At 43.1% G+C, this 15,466-nt stretch overlaps 1 protein-coding gene across 2 annotated transcripts in view; it reads right to left on the bottom strand.

The window, feature by feature from the left end:
* Positions 1 to 2,399: 2,399 nt before the first annotated feature.
* TRAPPC12 (trafficking protein particle complex subunit 12) overlaps positions 2,400 to 15,466 on the bottom strand; it is an 80,365-nt gene continuing 67,298 nt past the window's right edge. For both annotated transcript variants that reach the window (XM_075269110.1, XM_075269111.1), the window contains exons 9-12: positions 12,450 to 12,548; positions 5,740 to 5,849; positions 4,821 to 4,908; positions 2,400 to 2,808 (exon numbers count right to left, since the gene is read on the bottom strand). In XM_075269110.1, coding sequence (XP_075125211.1) covers positions 2,566 to 2,808; positions 4,821 to 4,908; positions 5,740 to 5,849; positions 12,450 to 12,548 — 540 coding nt within the window. In that variant the 3' untranslated portion in view covers positions 2,400 to 2,565. The remainder of the gene's footprint in view (positions 2,809 to 4,820; positions 4,909 to 5,739; positions 5,850 to 12,449; positions 12,549 to 15,466) is intronic.

The following is a 15,466-nucleotide window of genomic DNA, read 5'->3' as shown; positions in this document are numbered from 1 at the left end:
CTGGAAGCGAGCGGGCCGCTCAGCTAGTGAGAGAATAATCCATGAATTATAGAAGACAAAGCGGAGCCCAGAAGCACAACGTGAAATGGTCTTAGACATGGAAGCTGCAGTGGGAACATATTATGTATTCCGCCAGTGTACAAGGACTGAGGATCTCTGAAGTATAGCTTACAAGTCTGATATATTAATGTGATGTAAGATGCTTCATGTTCAGTGCACAGGGGACGGCGGTAGAGGTGGAAGATTTAGATGTTCCTTTCCCAGATAAAAATAAACCTGTTCATGAGCTCATTCAGATATGATCTTCACTAGCCTTATGTAATCCACCTTTAAGAGGGCGATAACCCAGGACAAAACAAGATGCAGTGTGTGCGCAGTTATTCCGGAAGGTCCCACAGATCCTGACCACAGACTGCCAACGTAAAGAATAGTCATCACCCCTCGCTGTCCTCCCATAATCCTATGTATTTCAATAGATACCCTCTTTTGGGGGGGTTCTTCTGAATACTAGAAGTACAGTGGGAGATGTATAAGAGCTTGCTATATATTTCTCATTCCTTTCGAAGCCACTTTTGACTTAGCTGAAAAAAAACAAAAACGCAGCAAAGTCTTCAAAAAAAAAAAAAAAAAAAATGCAGATTTTCCCATCGGCACATGACCTAAGCCTTAGACTGACCTGAGTTTCCTAGAGATGCCAGAAACTAATATCTCATAGAGATCAGCAAGGCCACTGCCACATGGGATGAGCACTCCTGAATTTCCCTATCTGGTTGTTTTTAGGTAGCAGCTTTCAGTATTTGTGGGTGAAATTTGCAGCAATGATTCACATGATGTGGGTTTAAAACCTCAACTCACCTCAGTTTATAGCGACTCAGGGCTCGTTCACTTCTGCGCCCGGTCTCCGTTCATGCAGGTTTCTGTTTCCTGCACAAAACTGAGCAGGAGACGGAATGCTGCAGGACTCTTTCATACCCATTCATTTGAATGGGGTGGAAAGATGTCCGGCCGTGAGCGCCAGTGAGCATTTTATGCTCTCCAAAGCGAAACCGTTTTTTTAAAAAAATTGGACACAGAGTCGGACATGCAGTACTCTGTGTCCGGTTTAAAAAAACGGTTTCACGGCGGAGAGCATAGAACGCTCACCGGCACTCACAGCCGGACCCAGTCTGACAGCTTTCCATCTTCTGCATGCAGAAGACGGAAAGCTCAGAACGGACTCCGGGCGCTAGTGTGAACCCAGGGCAGGGGGCCCCAGCCTAAGGCTTAAATCACACATACAGCTGTTCACTAAAACACTGGAAAGGACACAAAAGAGGAAAAAGTAGCAGTCACGCTCTTACACATCTCATCCCTTTTGTATCCACTCCTGTGTGCCAAAAACAGCACAAAAACTGCTTCACCATCTGCTGCTGCTCAGCCCTGTGCATGTCTGATGATGAGACGCTGCACCCGGAGGTGAAGGAAGCTTCGTCCAGATGGGAGCGGGATGTCGCCATCAGACATGCACAGTCCAGTTATTACTGTGTGCCGAGGCAGAGGAGAGAGATCTCAATCAAATATCGGTGGCTGAGCTGAGCAGCAGATAGTGGAGCCCACTGATGGAAAGCAATGTCCATACAGCTCTTTCCTGCTTATCTGAATAGGGATAAAAGGAGAATTTTTGTAAGAACGGAGCAGCGGTCCTGAATAAGAAATACACCATTGTAATCTGTGCTGACAGCCATACAAGATACTGGGATTAGTTTATATCTCAATATAGTGCTGACAGACTCCCTTTCAATGGAGTCTGTTACAATAATCCAGTATATCAACCCAGCCCTGCAGATAGATAGGTTAGGGTCACCTGAATCATATAGTGATTTCACCTTGTGACTGTTACAGAGTTTGTCAATATGCAAATTAGCTCTTTGGAGCAACAAGGGCCTCTGCTTACCTGTGGAACAACATCCTCATTGCTCCAAAGAGCTCATTTACTTATTGATATCTTGGCAACAGATGCGACAACTCACAATGGGACAACACTGTCTGATTTAGGTGACCCCCTAAGCTATCTATCTGCGGGGCTAGGTCCCTTTAAGAAAACCCCAAACCTTCATTTCTCAGCCGCCTGTGATGGGGTTGAGGTATTAGATGGTCACTCTTCTCAGTCTCTGTTACCTCTTGTCTAATATGTTCGGCCTCCTTAAGAAGGGCTGTACTGTAGATACTGACCAAGCCTTGGCCTCTTCCTTCTGTGACTGGGATTCTAAATATAGGATTTTTGTCGCACTAATGGATTCCTACATGACCCGCTCTGTACGTACTTAACCTTCACCCACAGGGGCTTGAAGACAAACACAGGACGCCCAGCCGCTTCTAGGTAAAGCGCGCGCAGCATGTAAACATACAAAGACGACACTGCGTAATGTTTATTGAGGAGATTCAGAGCGTAGAAGAAAATCCGAACGTTCAATTACATTCTTGTACTTAACCTCGGAATAACATTTACATTTTCAAGCAGAAATATGTACACGGGGAATATTTTGCAGTCTCTTCTCACCGAGAGGAGATGTAGCAGTAAAGGAATTATAGCAGCTTCAGACACTGAGTGTTAAAGCTGTCACCTTCCTTGACAGCTACCGCCTCCAGCAGAGCTTGCTTCTTCTGCATACTGCGGGAAGATTCCAGCTCATACATAGTTGTCAAATTGAAGAGAACGCTCTCGTGGAGATAGTGTTTGGGGTCCTGCTGAACCAATCCTTCCAGATGCCTGAGGGACTCCTTTAATTTGCCCAAATAAAGCAGGCAGACTGCAGCATTGTTATTTGCCTGGAAAATAACAGTTTGGGAATGAGACGGAACAATAAAGCAAAGATCGATACCCTCATCAATGCTGCTGACTGCGGCACGCCGCTACATGTCCTTGCCCGCTTCTCCCTACCGCATCGGGAAACGTTTCTTTTAACCCTTGTCTGTTAAATCGTAAGGGGATGTGAGGAGCTAATGAACAACGGGAGGGCGATGAATTAGACCGGCTTTGTTCTTTAGGTAATTATAAATGAAACCAGCACGATGAAAGCTGCAATGATTCTAAGCTGCAATACCACCCACAGCCTGTAGAAGTGGTGGCGCTATATACCATTCTAAAATAGGCCATGAAATAAAATACTGCTGCTCAGAGCAGGACATGGAAGCAGACAATACAGGGCTTGTCTGTATTTGTAGCATTATATTGTGCATTTACGATCCTGGAACAAGCAGGAAGCTTATCAGCAGGGGTGTGGAGCTGGAAGGTAAAATTTCTGATCAGACATTATTTTTCCACAGCGTTCATAAACGGCTGACAGCTACGGTCAGACAAAAGCGGTAAAGATCTTCTAATTCACAAAAAAGAAATGTAACAAACTGTAAATCTCATTAATTGTATAATATAATCAGTTTATTTTGAAGCCAGGAATTAGTCATTTTCTTCCAACTCCATAGCCCTGCTTGTTCAGGTTCTGTTTATCTATAAGAAAAATACTGCACCTAGGAGTAATAACTGGAATGGCTCTGCAGGGGCGGGGTATGAGAAGTGTTGGAGAAAAGCACCTGTATTAGGGGTTCTCAATCCTGCATTGACTTCAGGGGAAAGAAGGATTGGGCATGGTGAGCAGGTATGTGCCTGGGGAGTCGGGAGGAATACAAGTTGACCAACCAAGTAATTGACCGACAACTATTAAGGGTTTATTGGCACCTATAGGGGAACGGGGATAACCAATAATTCAAGAGTAAAACCAAAGAAATTTCCGGCACTCAATGGGTATGCTTCCAAAGGTGAAAATTTATTTTAACAAAAAACGTTTCGGTCTAGAAGACCTTCGTCAGTTTGTCGGTAGGAGATATGAGTAGTAGGAAGCCAAATGTGGACATGTGGGAAATCCAGGAAATGAAGACGTGCTAATTCAAGAGATTATTAAATAGCATTAGCGTCTGGAAGACAATAATAAATATACGGTAGTTTCAAAGTAAATCTTATTACTGGTGTATCTATGATCCGTGGGGTCAAGACTAGAGATGAGCGAGTACTACTCGAAATGGCCATTTCGAATAGCACGCACCCATAGGAATGAATGGGAGCGGCCGGCACACAGGGGGTTAAGCTAAGTCTGCTTGCCGGCTGCGTCCATTCGTTCCTATGGGTGTGTGCTATTCGAAACGGGAGTTTCGAGTAGTACTCGCCCATCTCTAGTCAGGACCTTTCGAACTCTAACAAGTGCTAAATCTGAAGGATTCCTGATGATGACCACTGGGTCACTCTGCCCCCTCCTTCCTCCCCTGATTTCACAGATTATAGTAAAGCAACCCAGGGGTCTGGTTTCAATCACGTGACCAAGAGGTTGGAACCCGGCCACAACTCCGGGTCCATCATCAAGAATCCACTAGATGACTTAAGATAATTTTAACTCCTTGGACAACCTCTTTAAGCATATAGGTGTGCCCATACACGCAGCTATGTCTAGTATTGCAGCTCAAGACGTTCATGTAGGGTCCTATTTGCTGTGTTCATTGCTATTCATCGCCCTCACTGAGTGCATATTGATGTCCTACCACAAGGATACATCTTCGATCTGTATTCCCTGATAAGCCCTTCAGATAACCTCTGTTGCTTCTATATTCTCAGGAGATCAGGCCACAGTACATACAGATGTAACAATGTTTATCTTGACTTTCCTGCATGACACACGAAACGTGACATTTCGCTGCAGATACATACTGTGTCAACTTAAATTTTGCTACATCTGTACTTATAACCCATGTAGTTATCTTTACTGATGCCTTAGAAACCGCGCTCATCTTACCACAGTATTTGTAGGGTCCAACTTTAGAACCTCTGAGAAGAACTTGTGAGCCTCCGAAAAGTTATTCTGACCAAGGTGAAGAAAAGCTCTGGAAGGGAAACAAAGCAAGAACAAGCTTAGTCGTGAGGGTTTACTAGTCACTCGCCTAGGGAGAAGCAGAAATGGAAGTCATGTTGGCACATAGAGGCGCTGAATATTAGGTCACGGCATGACCTTAAAGGGAGAATATCCAAAACCCAGCCCTGCAGACAAGTTAGGGGCACCTGAATCAAATGTTGTTTTCCCCTTGTGAATTGTTGCCTCTATATAGCTTTGTTTACCAATATGCAAATTAGCTCTTTGGAGCAATAAAGGCATTGTCATTGCTCCCAAACAGGTAAATGCCTTTGTTGTTCAAAAAGCTCATTTGTATAGTGGCAAAAATAGCTATAACTAGGGGCAACACAGTGGCTCAGTGGTTAGCACTACAGCCTTGCAGCGCTGAAGTACTGGGTTTGAATCTCGCCAGGAACAACATCTGCAAGGAGTTTGTATGTTCTCCCTGTGTTTGCGTGGATTTCCTCCCATTCTACAAAGACATACTGATAGGAGAAAAAAAAAAGTACATTGTGATCCCTGTATGGGGCTCCCAATCTACATAAAAACTCTGCAAAGGAGGCAACGATTCACAAGGGGAAATACAGTTTGATTCAGGTGACCCTATTCATCTATCTATCTATCTATCTATCTATCTATCTATCTATCTATCTATCTATCTATCGGGCCGGGTTCTGACAGTCCTTTTAAAAAGAGAGATCCAGAAATATACTTAGTGAAATGCAAAAAGACCCCAATGTGCATTTACAACCTGACAAGTTGTTCTAGAGTGGAATGAGCAGGAATAAGATTTTGGGGAGCCCCATATACACCCCGCACCCACCTGTTCATCAGAACCATTATCTGTTTCGGCGGCTCATCTCTACTTTCTAGATTCTGGATCACTTTCTCTACATCCTGAAAATACTTCTCAGCCGTTTTTATGTCTCCAATCTGAAAGAAAGAAAAAGGCAATGCTTAAGTGTAAAAGGGGTTTTGGAAAAAAAACAAATAAAAAAAACGAAAAAGAGAGTCACAGGACCATCATGTAGTGGGGAGAGGCTACAAAAAGCATCTCTAACTCTGGAGGACCCAGCACAGCCTTACATTGCACAATGCTTTGTAATGTTTCATTTCCCCAGCAGAGGCGCTGCAGGGAAACTGAACACTTGCTGAAAGGTTCTCCCAAATTATTGTTAGAGATTTGCTTTCTCTTGTAGCAGTACTTAGTCAAGGACCTGTCTAACCCTATTCTGAGGATACCCTATAGAACTTGGTGAATATTAAAGGGACCTTTCATCACCTCCACCAATTCCAACTCTTCTTATAGTTCAATAGGTGTCGCTCCATTGATTCTGCCACAGATGGAATTTTTATTCTCTAGTGCCTGCTGTTTTAGAGCAACTAATACTGTTAGATTCAATACAATTATACCCTCTATTGTCGGGTGGGCAGAACTTGACTTTCTGCTCCAACCCAGGTCCGCCCACCTGACAATAAAGAGCATCACTGTACTGAAACTAACAGTAAGGATTGCTCAGGAATGGTGGGGGCTAGAGAAAAAATTCCAACTGTGCCAGAATCAGCAGCGACTATTGTAGAATGCAAAGAGTTAGAGTTGGTGAGGGTGGTGAAAAGTCCCTTTAGTGTTCACCATTTTCTATACAGGTGGTGGAATTGATGCTGGTGGAGCCTTTAAACCATACGTAAACTTTAGAACAACTTTTGTGACATTACAAAATACTGTAATATACTTTAGTCATGGATTTTGGCTCCTTTCTGTGAAAACCACTTTGTCCCTCTTGTATTCTTTCCTATTTTCTGTTTTTTTTAAAAATGTTTTTAATGCCTATAAAAAGCACAATAAAAATGCAAGGTGTGAATTTAGATTTTCAAATAAATGGATTCACACAGGATAAGATTTCAGGTGCCGTCACATCCATAGCGAGAAGACTAAACACAAGACTGAATTACTAGTAGTGTAGGGAAGGCAAACAAGCGGCACCTGCCCAATGCAGAATCACATGGATTAGAAGTCATTAAATCCAGACTCTGATGTTTGATGAGAAATATTTTCTGCTTGTAATCCTCTCATATACAGGTGGAGGGGAAGATGACATTTCCCTTCGTCTTGTATTTTAGAACAAATGCCAGCTCTCCCTTTCCTCCTTGTAAATACAGAGGTTTCCCCTGTAATGTTAGTACACATTCACACACACACATTTTTGCAGCTGTCCAATTTATCATAATGGATCTTGCAGGAATCCGCCTGTTTGTTGCCAAACCCTCCCCATTCAGTGGTATAGGGCACATTCTCAGTTGCAGAATTCTTTGCAACAAATCTGACACATGAATTTACCCCATTTATCCCATGTTCTAAATGTGAACACTCTACAAAATACAAAGATGATTTTATTTCATCCTGCTCCTCCTGGTTCATGAATATAATAATATAGATCTCATTTTAATTTAACCTTCCCTGTTGGTCAAATGAAGTTGAGAGGGTCAATGTCACTAATTTAAGGAACCTTTATACTGTGTGTTGGGGTACTAATGTGGCATTATACTATGTATAGGGTAATAACTGGGCGTTATACTGTATAGGGGCTCTAATGTGGCATTATTAGTGTGTATGGGGGTAATAAGGAGCTTTATACTGTTTAAGATAAGATAATGCTCTAATAGTCCCACAGTGGGGAAATTTCAGCATGTTACAGCAGCATAGTAATACAGGTGCACGTCCCTATAATGGCAGCACTGATCTAATAGTCACCATTACCCTGACCATTTTATTTATCCAGATCCGTGCAGTCATTCTAAAAATATAAGCCGTTTTAGTGTTGATGCAAATCAGGATATAATTGTCAAGTGGGCGGGAACACTGCATGGTATATGGTACACAGAGACCCTGCCCTCTGAGAAACCACAGTGTTACTACCTGGTTGATTTAAAGGGGTTGTACATTTACTTACCTGTCTTGGGTTATTGCAGACGATAGACTCGGGGGTTCCAGCCATGCCGCGACTCCCAGGATCATGTGATCTGAGGCGGTCTTCAGCCTCTGGGGTCACTCTACCCACCTCCTCCATCAATCTCACAGGAAAATATTTGAGATCGATGGAACAAGTCCATCAACTGCAATAACTGGGGACAGGGCCAACACTAAAAGGGCTTATATCTTTGGAATGGCTGAACAGATTTGGATAACCAAAACACCAAAATGCTCAGGGTGATAGCACTGATCAGATGATCTACAGATGTAGCAGAATTAACCTGAACATCTTCCATTGGTTAAACTGCTGCAGTGTGGTCTGACATATACCGTACTGTATACTGACCAAGTCTATGCCCGTACACCTATCCGCATGGGGGCCCGTATACCATTGCAGAAGCCGTCACAGAGGTTTTATGTTAGCGTTTCCCTCTCTTATTGCTGGGTTACTGTTCCTTTAATATTCTGTCACACGTACTGTAGGACCGGAGGTAGTATCTGCTTTCCTTTAGACAAGTAGGGGCCACAGAAGGAAGAAGAATGAACTGGTTTAAGAAGCCTTTATTAACAAGCTAGCCCTATGAGATAAGGAATCAGTAAAGCAGTTTCCACTTTCAATCATTTCAGCCTGAATTAGAGAGCGGCAGGAGGTTTCCCGCACCACATCCACGATTAATGAGCCAATAAGTAGTGCACAAAGTTCTCCTGTCTTCAGCTTCTAGTGAATGCCGAGAGCTCCGGAGAAGAAATCACAGCTAATAAGGAAATGCACAAGAAGGCCAATAGATGGCAGAAAATTCCCAAACTATTAGGCCTGACCCCTGCTTGCTTGTTCCTTTGTGCACATGCTAATGTATGTTGATGTGTCCCCAAGATCAAAAATTCTGTATACAGCAGGTTCAAGTCAGCTTCATCCAGGCTTATTTGGCCTGCGAAATACAGAGATTGAGATCGGCCATATCAGACCTGGACTCAGAGCATCATAGCAATCTCATCTCCCTCTTGGACTACTGTCCCATACTGAAAACATGGACTTGTAGCATCAGATATGGCCATTATACTCAGAGCTGATATGTGGTCCATGCACACGATCTAGTTTGCATCCAAGTTGGGGCAGAGATTATCACAGAATACAGTGGGATACCACTGGAGTGTCATCTGAGCGCGCTCACATGTATGGGGCTTCCAGATCCATTCCAATAACATGGATGACTATACAGCAGGTCCTCTTCTGCTCTGTGTTATTGAATGGAATGGATGGGAAGCCCCCATAGATCCCAGAATGCTCTCGGATGACACTCCAAATGTCACGTGACTGCATTGGGTGATAAACTCGGTTCCCTGCTCGCATGGCTGTTAGGCTTAGGACCTTTCTGTTGACATAAAATCTACAGAAGATACATGAGGCTGTAGAGTCGCACACAAATCAGACTTTTCAATGAGGTGAAGGGTTTATTCTCATCATGTTTTTTTTTTTACATCCGTTTAGCAGATCTGTTTAGTTGGCCATCATGTAAAACCCCTCCCAAAAAACAACACAAACAGATCCCAATTTTTTTTTATATTGATCCGTTTTCCTTTGACAACAAAGTGCAGCAAATTTTGCAAGAATTTCAATGGTGAGAACCCACCAAAATTTACATGAAATTTCCTGCGGCTGAATATCCTCTTAGGCTACAGTCACACAATTCAGGATTAGTGATTAATGGCCGCATTACAATTAACTTCAATGTCAGTGACCGGGGGCTACTGACATGATCGTTGTCAGGGACTGTCAAAATAGAAGTCATGTCCTATTTTTGTCCATTTTTACGGATCCCTCCATACACTGTAATGGACATTTCTCAGGGCTATTTTGCACTTAGGTCATGTGAATGTAGCCCTACAACTTCAGCAATGTTTGGACATCTCTTGTAGCAGTGTGTATCTAAGTAATGATACCCAAGGACTATGCGTATATATAGGAACATTGTTGGCTACAGCAGTGGTACATGTGACTATACAAATCTTTAGAAAACATCTTTCCAGTTGTTCAGTATTTTGTAGTCTTCTGGCTCCCAATAGACAAGTAAGAGGGGATATGCAGCTGCAGTTTCTCTCTTAGTGTGCATGTGAGACTGCATGATGCAAAGGTAGAGATAGATCTGATTGGTTCAAGCTCTTACATCAAACCAGCAAGTAGGAAAAGAAAGAAAATATAGAAAAGGTAGAAGAAGAGCCATACTCAAACTGCACATGACTGTCTACCTGTATCAGCTGCTGACTGGTGCCTGATCATGTGCTGAGACTTCTTGCTGTGAGGGGGGAATAAAGAGCTGCCTCACCCTCAGGTAAATAAGTTTATTTTTTGTAGAATTGGAAGTAGTTAATCCATTTTTTTCCATATGGCCTATGTTTACAAACCTGCTTTTTTTTCATAAACGTAACAATATTTTTTTCCACCCTAAAAAGTCTTATACAATGTCATCCTACAAGAATATACAATTTACAAAACCAAAGAACCCAACAACAACAGTGATGATATCTATTGTGAGAAAATAAAACATTGCTAAGCTGTATCCATCTCATCAGGTTCGGACTGATAGCGCTGACTGGCTGACAAGTGGGTGACATATTGCAGTTCTTTGCTGCCACAATGAGAGATGTGCCTATCGCATTGCAGGAGTTGTCAGACATGAAATCACACAGTCTTGTCAGATCGAACCTGACCACAGGCACAGATAACAGCCCTAACATCCGAGATCCCACAATCTTGTAGTTCTTTATTCCACTTAAGTGTCACCATATTTTTATTATTGTGTTAATTTGAGTCTCCAGTTCACAGATGTATTAGACTGCATGACAGCTATGTATTCTATACTCCACCCCCCATAAAAAAGACACCAGAAGATGCAGCAAACAGAGGCACTGGCTTCCTAATTACATCCTGGAAAACAGATTTGCATATTCTTCCCATAATCCCCCAGTGGAGCAAAAATGGCTTGTAAGTCTCCATATGTCTGCAAAGGTGCACACGCCCTAAGGAGTGTTATTATCCCCTGATCCTAATATCAGTTTGTGAGATTAATAAAGCATTCGTCATTAATCGTATAACAGCACAAATGTGGCAACATCAGTAAGTGAAGAATAAGGGGATGGTTACATATATAAGGATAGGTCTTTAGTATGTGATTTGTGGGGGTCCGACACCTGGGCCCCACTCAGATCAGCTGTTGCAGCAGCCTCCAGGATGCCGGGTAGAGCGTGCAGTGCTGCTCCTATTCATGTAATAAGAGTGTAGCAGCTCCGTCCACTGTGTAGTGGAGCCTCTGAGGAACTGAACATATACTCTTATTACTTGAATAGGACCAGCCTGTCCACTGGCAGCTTCCAGTACCCAAAGACTGCAGCAATAACTGATCTGTGTGGGGTCTGAGACCCTCATAGATCACATACTAATCACCTATCCTGTGAATAGGTCATCAGTATGGAAAATCGATTTGGGTCCAGAAAGCCCCTAGAATGAAAAGAGCTGGAGTTGGTGAAAGGTCTTCCTTAAAGCGTTTATTCTTCTGGAAGAAAGGAATTCCTCTTCATCTTCTGCTGCCACTTTGTGGCCACCGGGATGCAGTGCATCGGTATTCGGTCGCGGCTTTCCGTTGTCAATTAGTCCCAGATGAATGGGCCTAATAGGGAGTCTCATGGACTCCGCGGATAAACCAACTGAGGCACCTGCGGCAAGACTGAGCAGGAAATTTACTTTTTCAGCCTCCTGCTGCGATCTCTGTCTCTCATTGAAAACAATGGGAGGCAGAATCAGGGCAGAAGGTGTTGCTGATTCAGAACTGGAAATGTGGAGGGGATTGTGCATGGCTCCAAATACAGTATTCCCACCTACAAGAAGTTTATGTAAGATAGTAGGGCCACATCTTTGAGCAGACACTTTCTCCAGGTACTTTTGTGGCAATTTTGGATACTGCAAATTTCTTCATCCATGAAGAACACATTGTTAAAAGCCGGTGCCAAATCAATAAAGGAAAACCGTATAGAAATAAACATAAGAAGAACCAAAGCCAGTGAAGATGTGGGCCAGCGCTCAGAAGCTGGACTCTTGGATTAAAGACGATGGCCTTGTATGGCCCAGTGCAGCCAAGAAGGTCACATTCAGCTGAAGGCCTATTGCATTCACACAGTAACACATGATATTCAGGACACCTGTCATGACTGATATGCCAACCAGTGTAAGAAACTAGAATAGCTCTGACAAGGGGATTATAGCGCTGTTTCCTAAGCCCTGGGCTTACACTCTCCTGTAAGACGGTAGACCAGACCCCCCCTCATTCTCTGGTGGGAGTCTTCGCTCTCCCATGCCCCCTACCTGCGCACACTCTGCCATCCTCACATCATTTCTCAACACGCTTCCAGACCAACTCATCATTACCTACTAATTCTAATGTCCAATTTACAGGATGAACACCAAAACAAATGAGGTCCCCTGTGGGTTATTTTTTTTCTTGTCCAATATTTCATGTTATTTAATGACCACATCACTAAAGGGATGAAAATGCATTGACTGCAATTACCTGAAGAAAAATCCTCCCGATGCCGCTCAGCAACTGCGGCTCCTGCTCCGGATAGTACTTGATAACCGTGTGATAGGCGTCTACAGCCAGAACGTAGTCCTGGGAAAGCAAACAGGGCATTAGTACATGGAGACAAGAAGTCATCACTAAATACACTAGGCGGACAACCTGCAGACGGCTTTATGGCCTTACTCAATGGGGGAGCTCTGCTGGCCTACATAAAGGTCCTACCAGGTCAATGGACTGTACAAATGGCCATCGGCATCCTGGATTCCCTTGTTTATGGATCCTTTCATTAGCCATTGGTCATACCCATTAGGTTGGCCAGAGCTAAAGTCATCACCCCCGACACAAGCATGCACATGCATACCCTGCTTGGCTGAGCAAGCATATATAATGTATGGAGTGGGGGAAGCAGCGTGTAGACGCCTCTGGTGGGGGGATTCTCTCTCTGCTTGCAGAGGAAAAGGGAAGAGGGGCCAAAAGGCTGGAAGTAATAGACCACGTTCACTGGTCCACAATAGCTGGACAACCAATATTGAATCCTTTATTTGACAGTAGTACAGTAGCACAATGCGTTTCAAGCCTTGTATAGCTCTTAATCAAGTGCAAAATTTTTTCTAGTTGCCTCAAATACGTTGTGAGCGTCCCCGGACTCAGTAACAGCCATGAGCCATTATCTCTTTGTCTCAGGAAAAGAAAAGGATCAGGCATGTTGAACTCGAACTGCCCAATCCTTTCATTCTATTAAAATCACCAAGTCTATTACACTAAAGGATTTTGTTGAATGACCACTGATCGCCTACAATATGTGCTGATCAGCGCTGGTTCTGCGCCCGTTTGCTGCAGTGCATAAGCTAAAGCGATGGTTTTTCTATCACTTTATTCTCATTAAATTACACAGCATGACCTGAGATCGCCAAACTATGATCTGGGGATCAAATCCAAGAAACAAAAAAAGGAAAGGGGGGGCAGTTTACTTCTGTAATATTAGGGGGTGAGAAGATTCAGCGATAAGGCTTTATGCACATGATGGTGTGTATTCTGCAGACTACTGAAGATGGCATCCACTGCTCATCCGCGTTCTTCAGTCACCTATCCATTCTACTGAATGGGCTGAGCTGCGATTGGACAGGTAGAGGACCTGCTCCAGTATTTGAGGTTCTTAAATGAATCTGGGAACGTAGTTGTAAAACCTATGGTGTGTTTGGACCCATTGAAATGTATGGGCCTGTACCTTTATACACAATTGCGGCCGTGTTCATGAGGCCTAAGGTGTAGTGTCCACCACCAAGCAGTTGATCTATAAAGAATCCATACCACCCATACAATGCCTAATTGTATGTACAGACCAGTCCCATAGGATGGATACTTATCACTTAGCTCTCAGGCCCTGAGCACTGGGATTTCTTATTTGTGTATTTCTCAATGATCACATACTAAAGACGTCTCCTGTGGTAACCTCTTAGAGGTGTTGTCTAGTGCCCGGTGGCCTGAAGACAAATGTTATATCCCTGCAGTTTTTACATCATCTAGTGGCGGACTCTCTGACTATCTTGTACGGGGATATTTTTTTGTGTCGTGCTAATATCCTTAATTCTTAAATCTACACAAATTGCAAATAGTGTTATTTATTTTAAATGAGAAAATTCCACATTTTCCGCGCTCATTTAACATGTGATGTGGATTTACTTTACAAAGAGATTAAGACCCTCGAAGATCTGGCACATTGTGAAATTACCGGAGGAAGTGAGCGCTACATCTTACCTTCTACCTATTAACCACCCACCAGTCTGCCATGTGATCCGCAGATATTATAGGCATAATGGGCCCATCATCGCACTAATATACAACCAATTATAAACCTTTTTCAGAGGTGGATATGGAGAATGGAATCTCTCCAAGCCTTGATGACATCATTAGCGAAAAGTGGGCTCGCCAATAAGGTAATGCATTGTCTAAGAAGAGAGCAGTGCTGCAGTACCGTTCACAGCCACTACCCAGTGTGCGGAGCTGTGGTAAGGAGAGGTTTCTTTATATGTATGTAAAACTCCATAGCTTACCACTATACTTTACATGTACATCCTGTTATAAACAACTTTGCAAAACTCAATAGTATAAGTGAATATAAGAAACTTTGCAATATATTTTATTAACCACTTCAGTACTGGGCCAATTTGTGGTCCAGGACCAGACACATTTTCGTTTTTTTTTTTTGTATGTTCGGTTTTGAGGGCTGTAACATTTTTCTTATGTCTCAGTCAACTAATTTTTGCGTCTTTTTTCGGGGACACATAGGGCTTTATTTTTGTTGTTTTTATTTTCGAATGTGTTTTAATTTTTTTTATATCCGGGAAAATATAAACAAAATAGGAGGGAAATTGTGTCTGGTTTTCACTTTATGTTTTATTTACTAACACAAACCGCTACTAAAAAACTTTATAAAATAGTTTTTCCTCTCTGTTACGGTAATTTTTATTTTGTATGGTGTTGTCGGGGGTGGGGCTATAACCTTTAATAACGGCGTTTTATTAGCGTATTTTTTTTTTAAAAAAAACTTTTTTTTTTTTTTAATTTTTTTCAGATGGTGTCCCCATAAGGTCATAAGAGACCTTTCGGGACATCTGATCACTTTTTTTTTTTTTGTTAGGGAGGCTGATTTCCCCTATAACTGAGGCTGCTACATTTAGCCTCAGTTGCAGGAGGAATCCAGCCTCCTGCACACTGTTCTTTACACTTACAGAGCTGATTTGGGGTCCTGTAGGACCCAGCAGCTCTTGTAAGACACTGAACCCGGCGGATCACGTGACCGCTGGGTCAGAGGGCGGCCGCATCATGGCGGCGCCCATAGCCGTGTATACAGCACTCATTGAGCGCTGTATACACAGCGATCAAGAAGGCAGGGAAGGGAATAAATCTTCCCTGCCTTCTCTCTGGGAGCTCCGGCTGAAGTTACAGTCGGCTCCCAGTTTCAGCAGCTGCACGATCTCCGTGCAGCTGCTGTGTTCTGATTGGAT

Source organism: Leptodactylus fuscus, chromosome 3 (genome assembly GCF_031893055.1).
Source record: "Leptodactylus fuscus isolate aLepFus1 chromosome 3, aLepFus1.hap2, whole genome shotgun sequence".
NCBI lineage: Eukaryota > Metazoa > Chordata > Amphibia > Anura > Leptodactylidae > Leptodactylus > Leptodactylus fuscus.
Note: the sequence above shows the minus strand (reverse complement) of the source record. Positions and strands in the feature narration are given on the sequence as shown.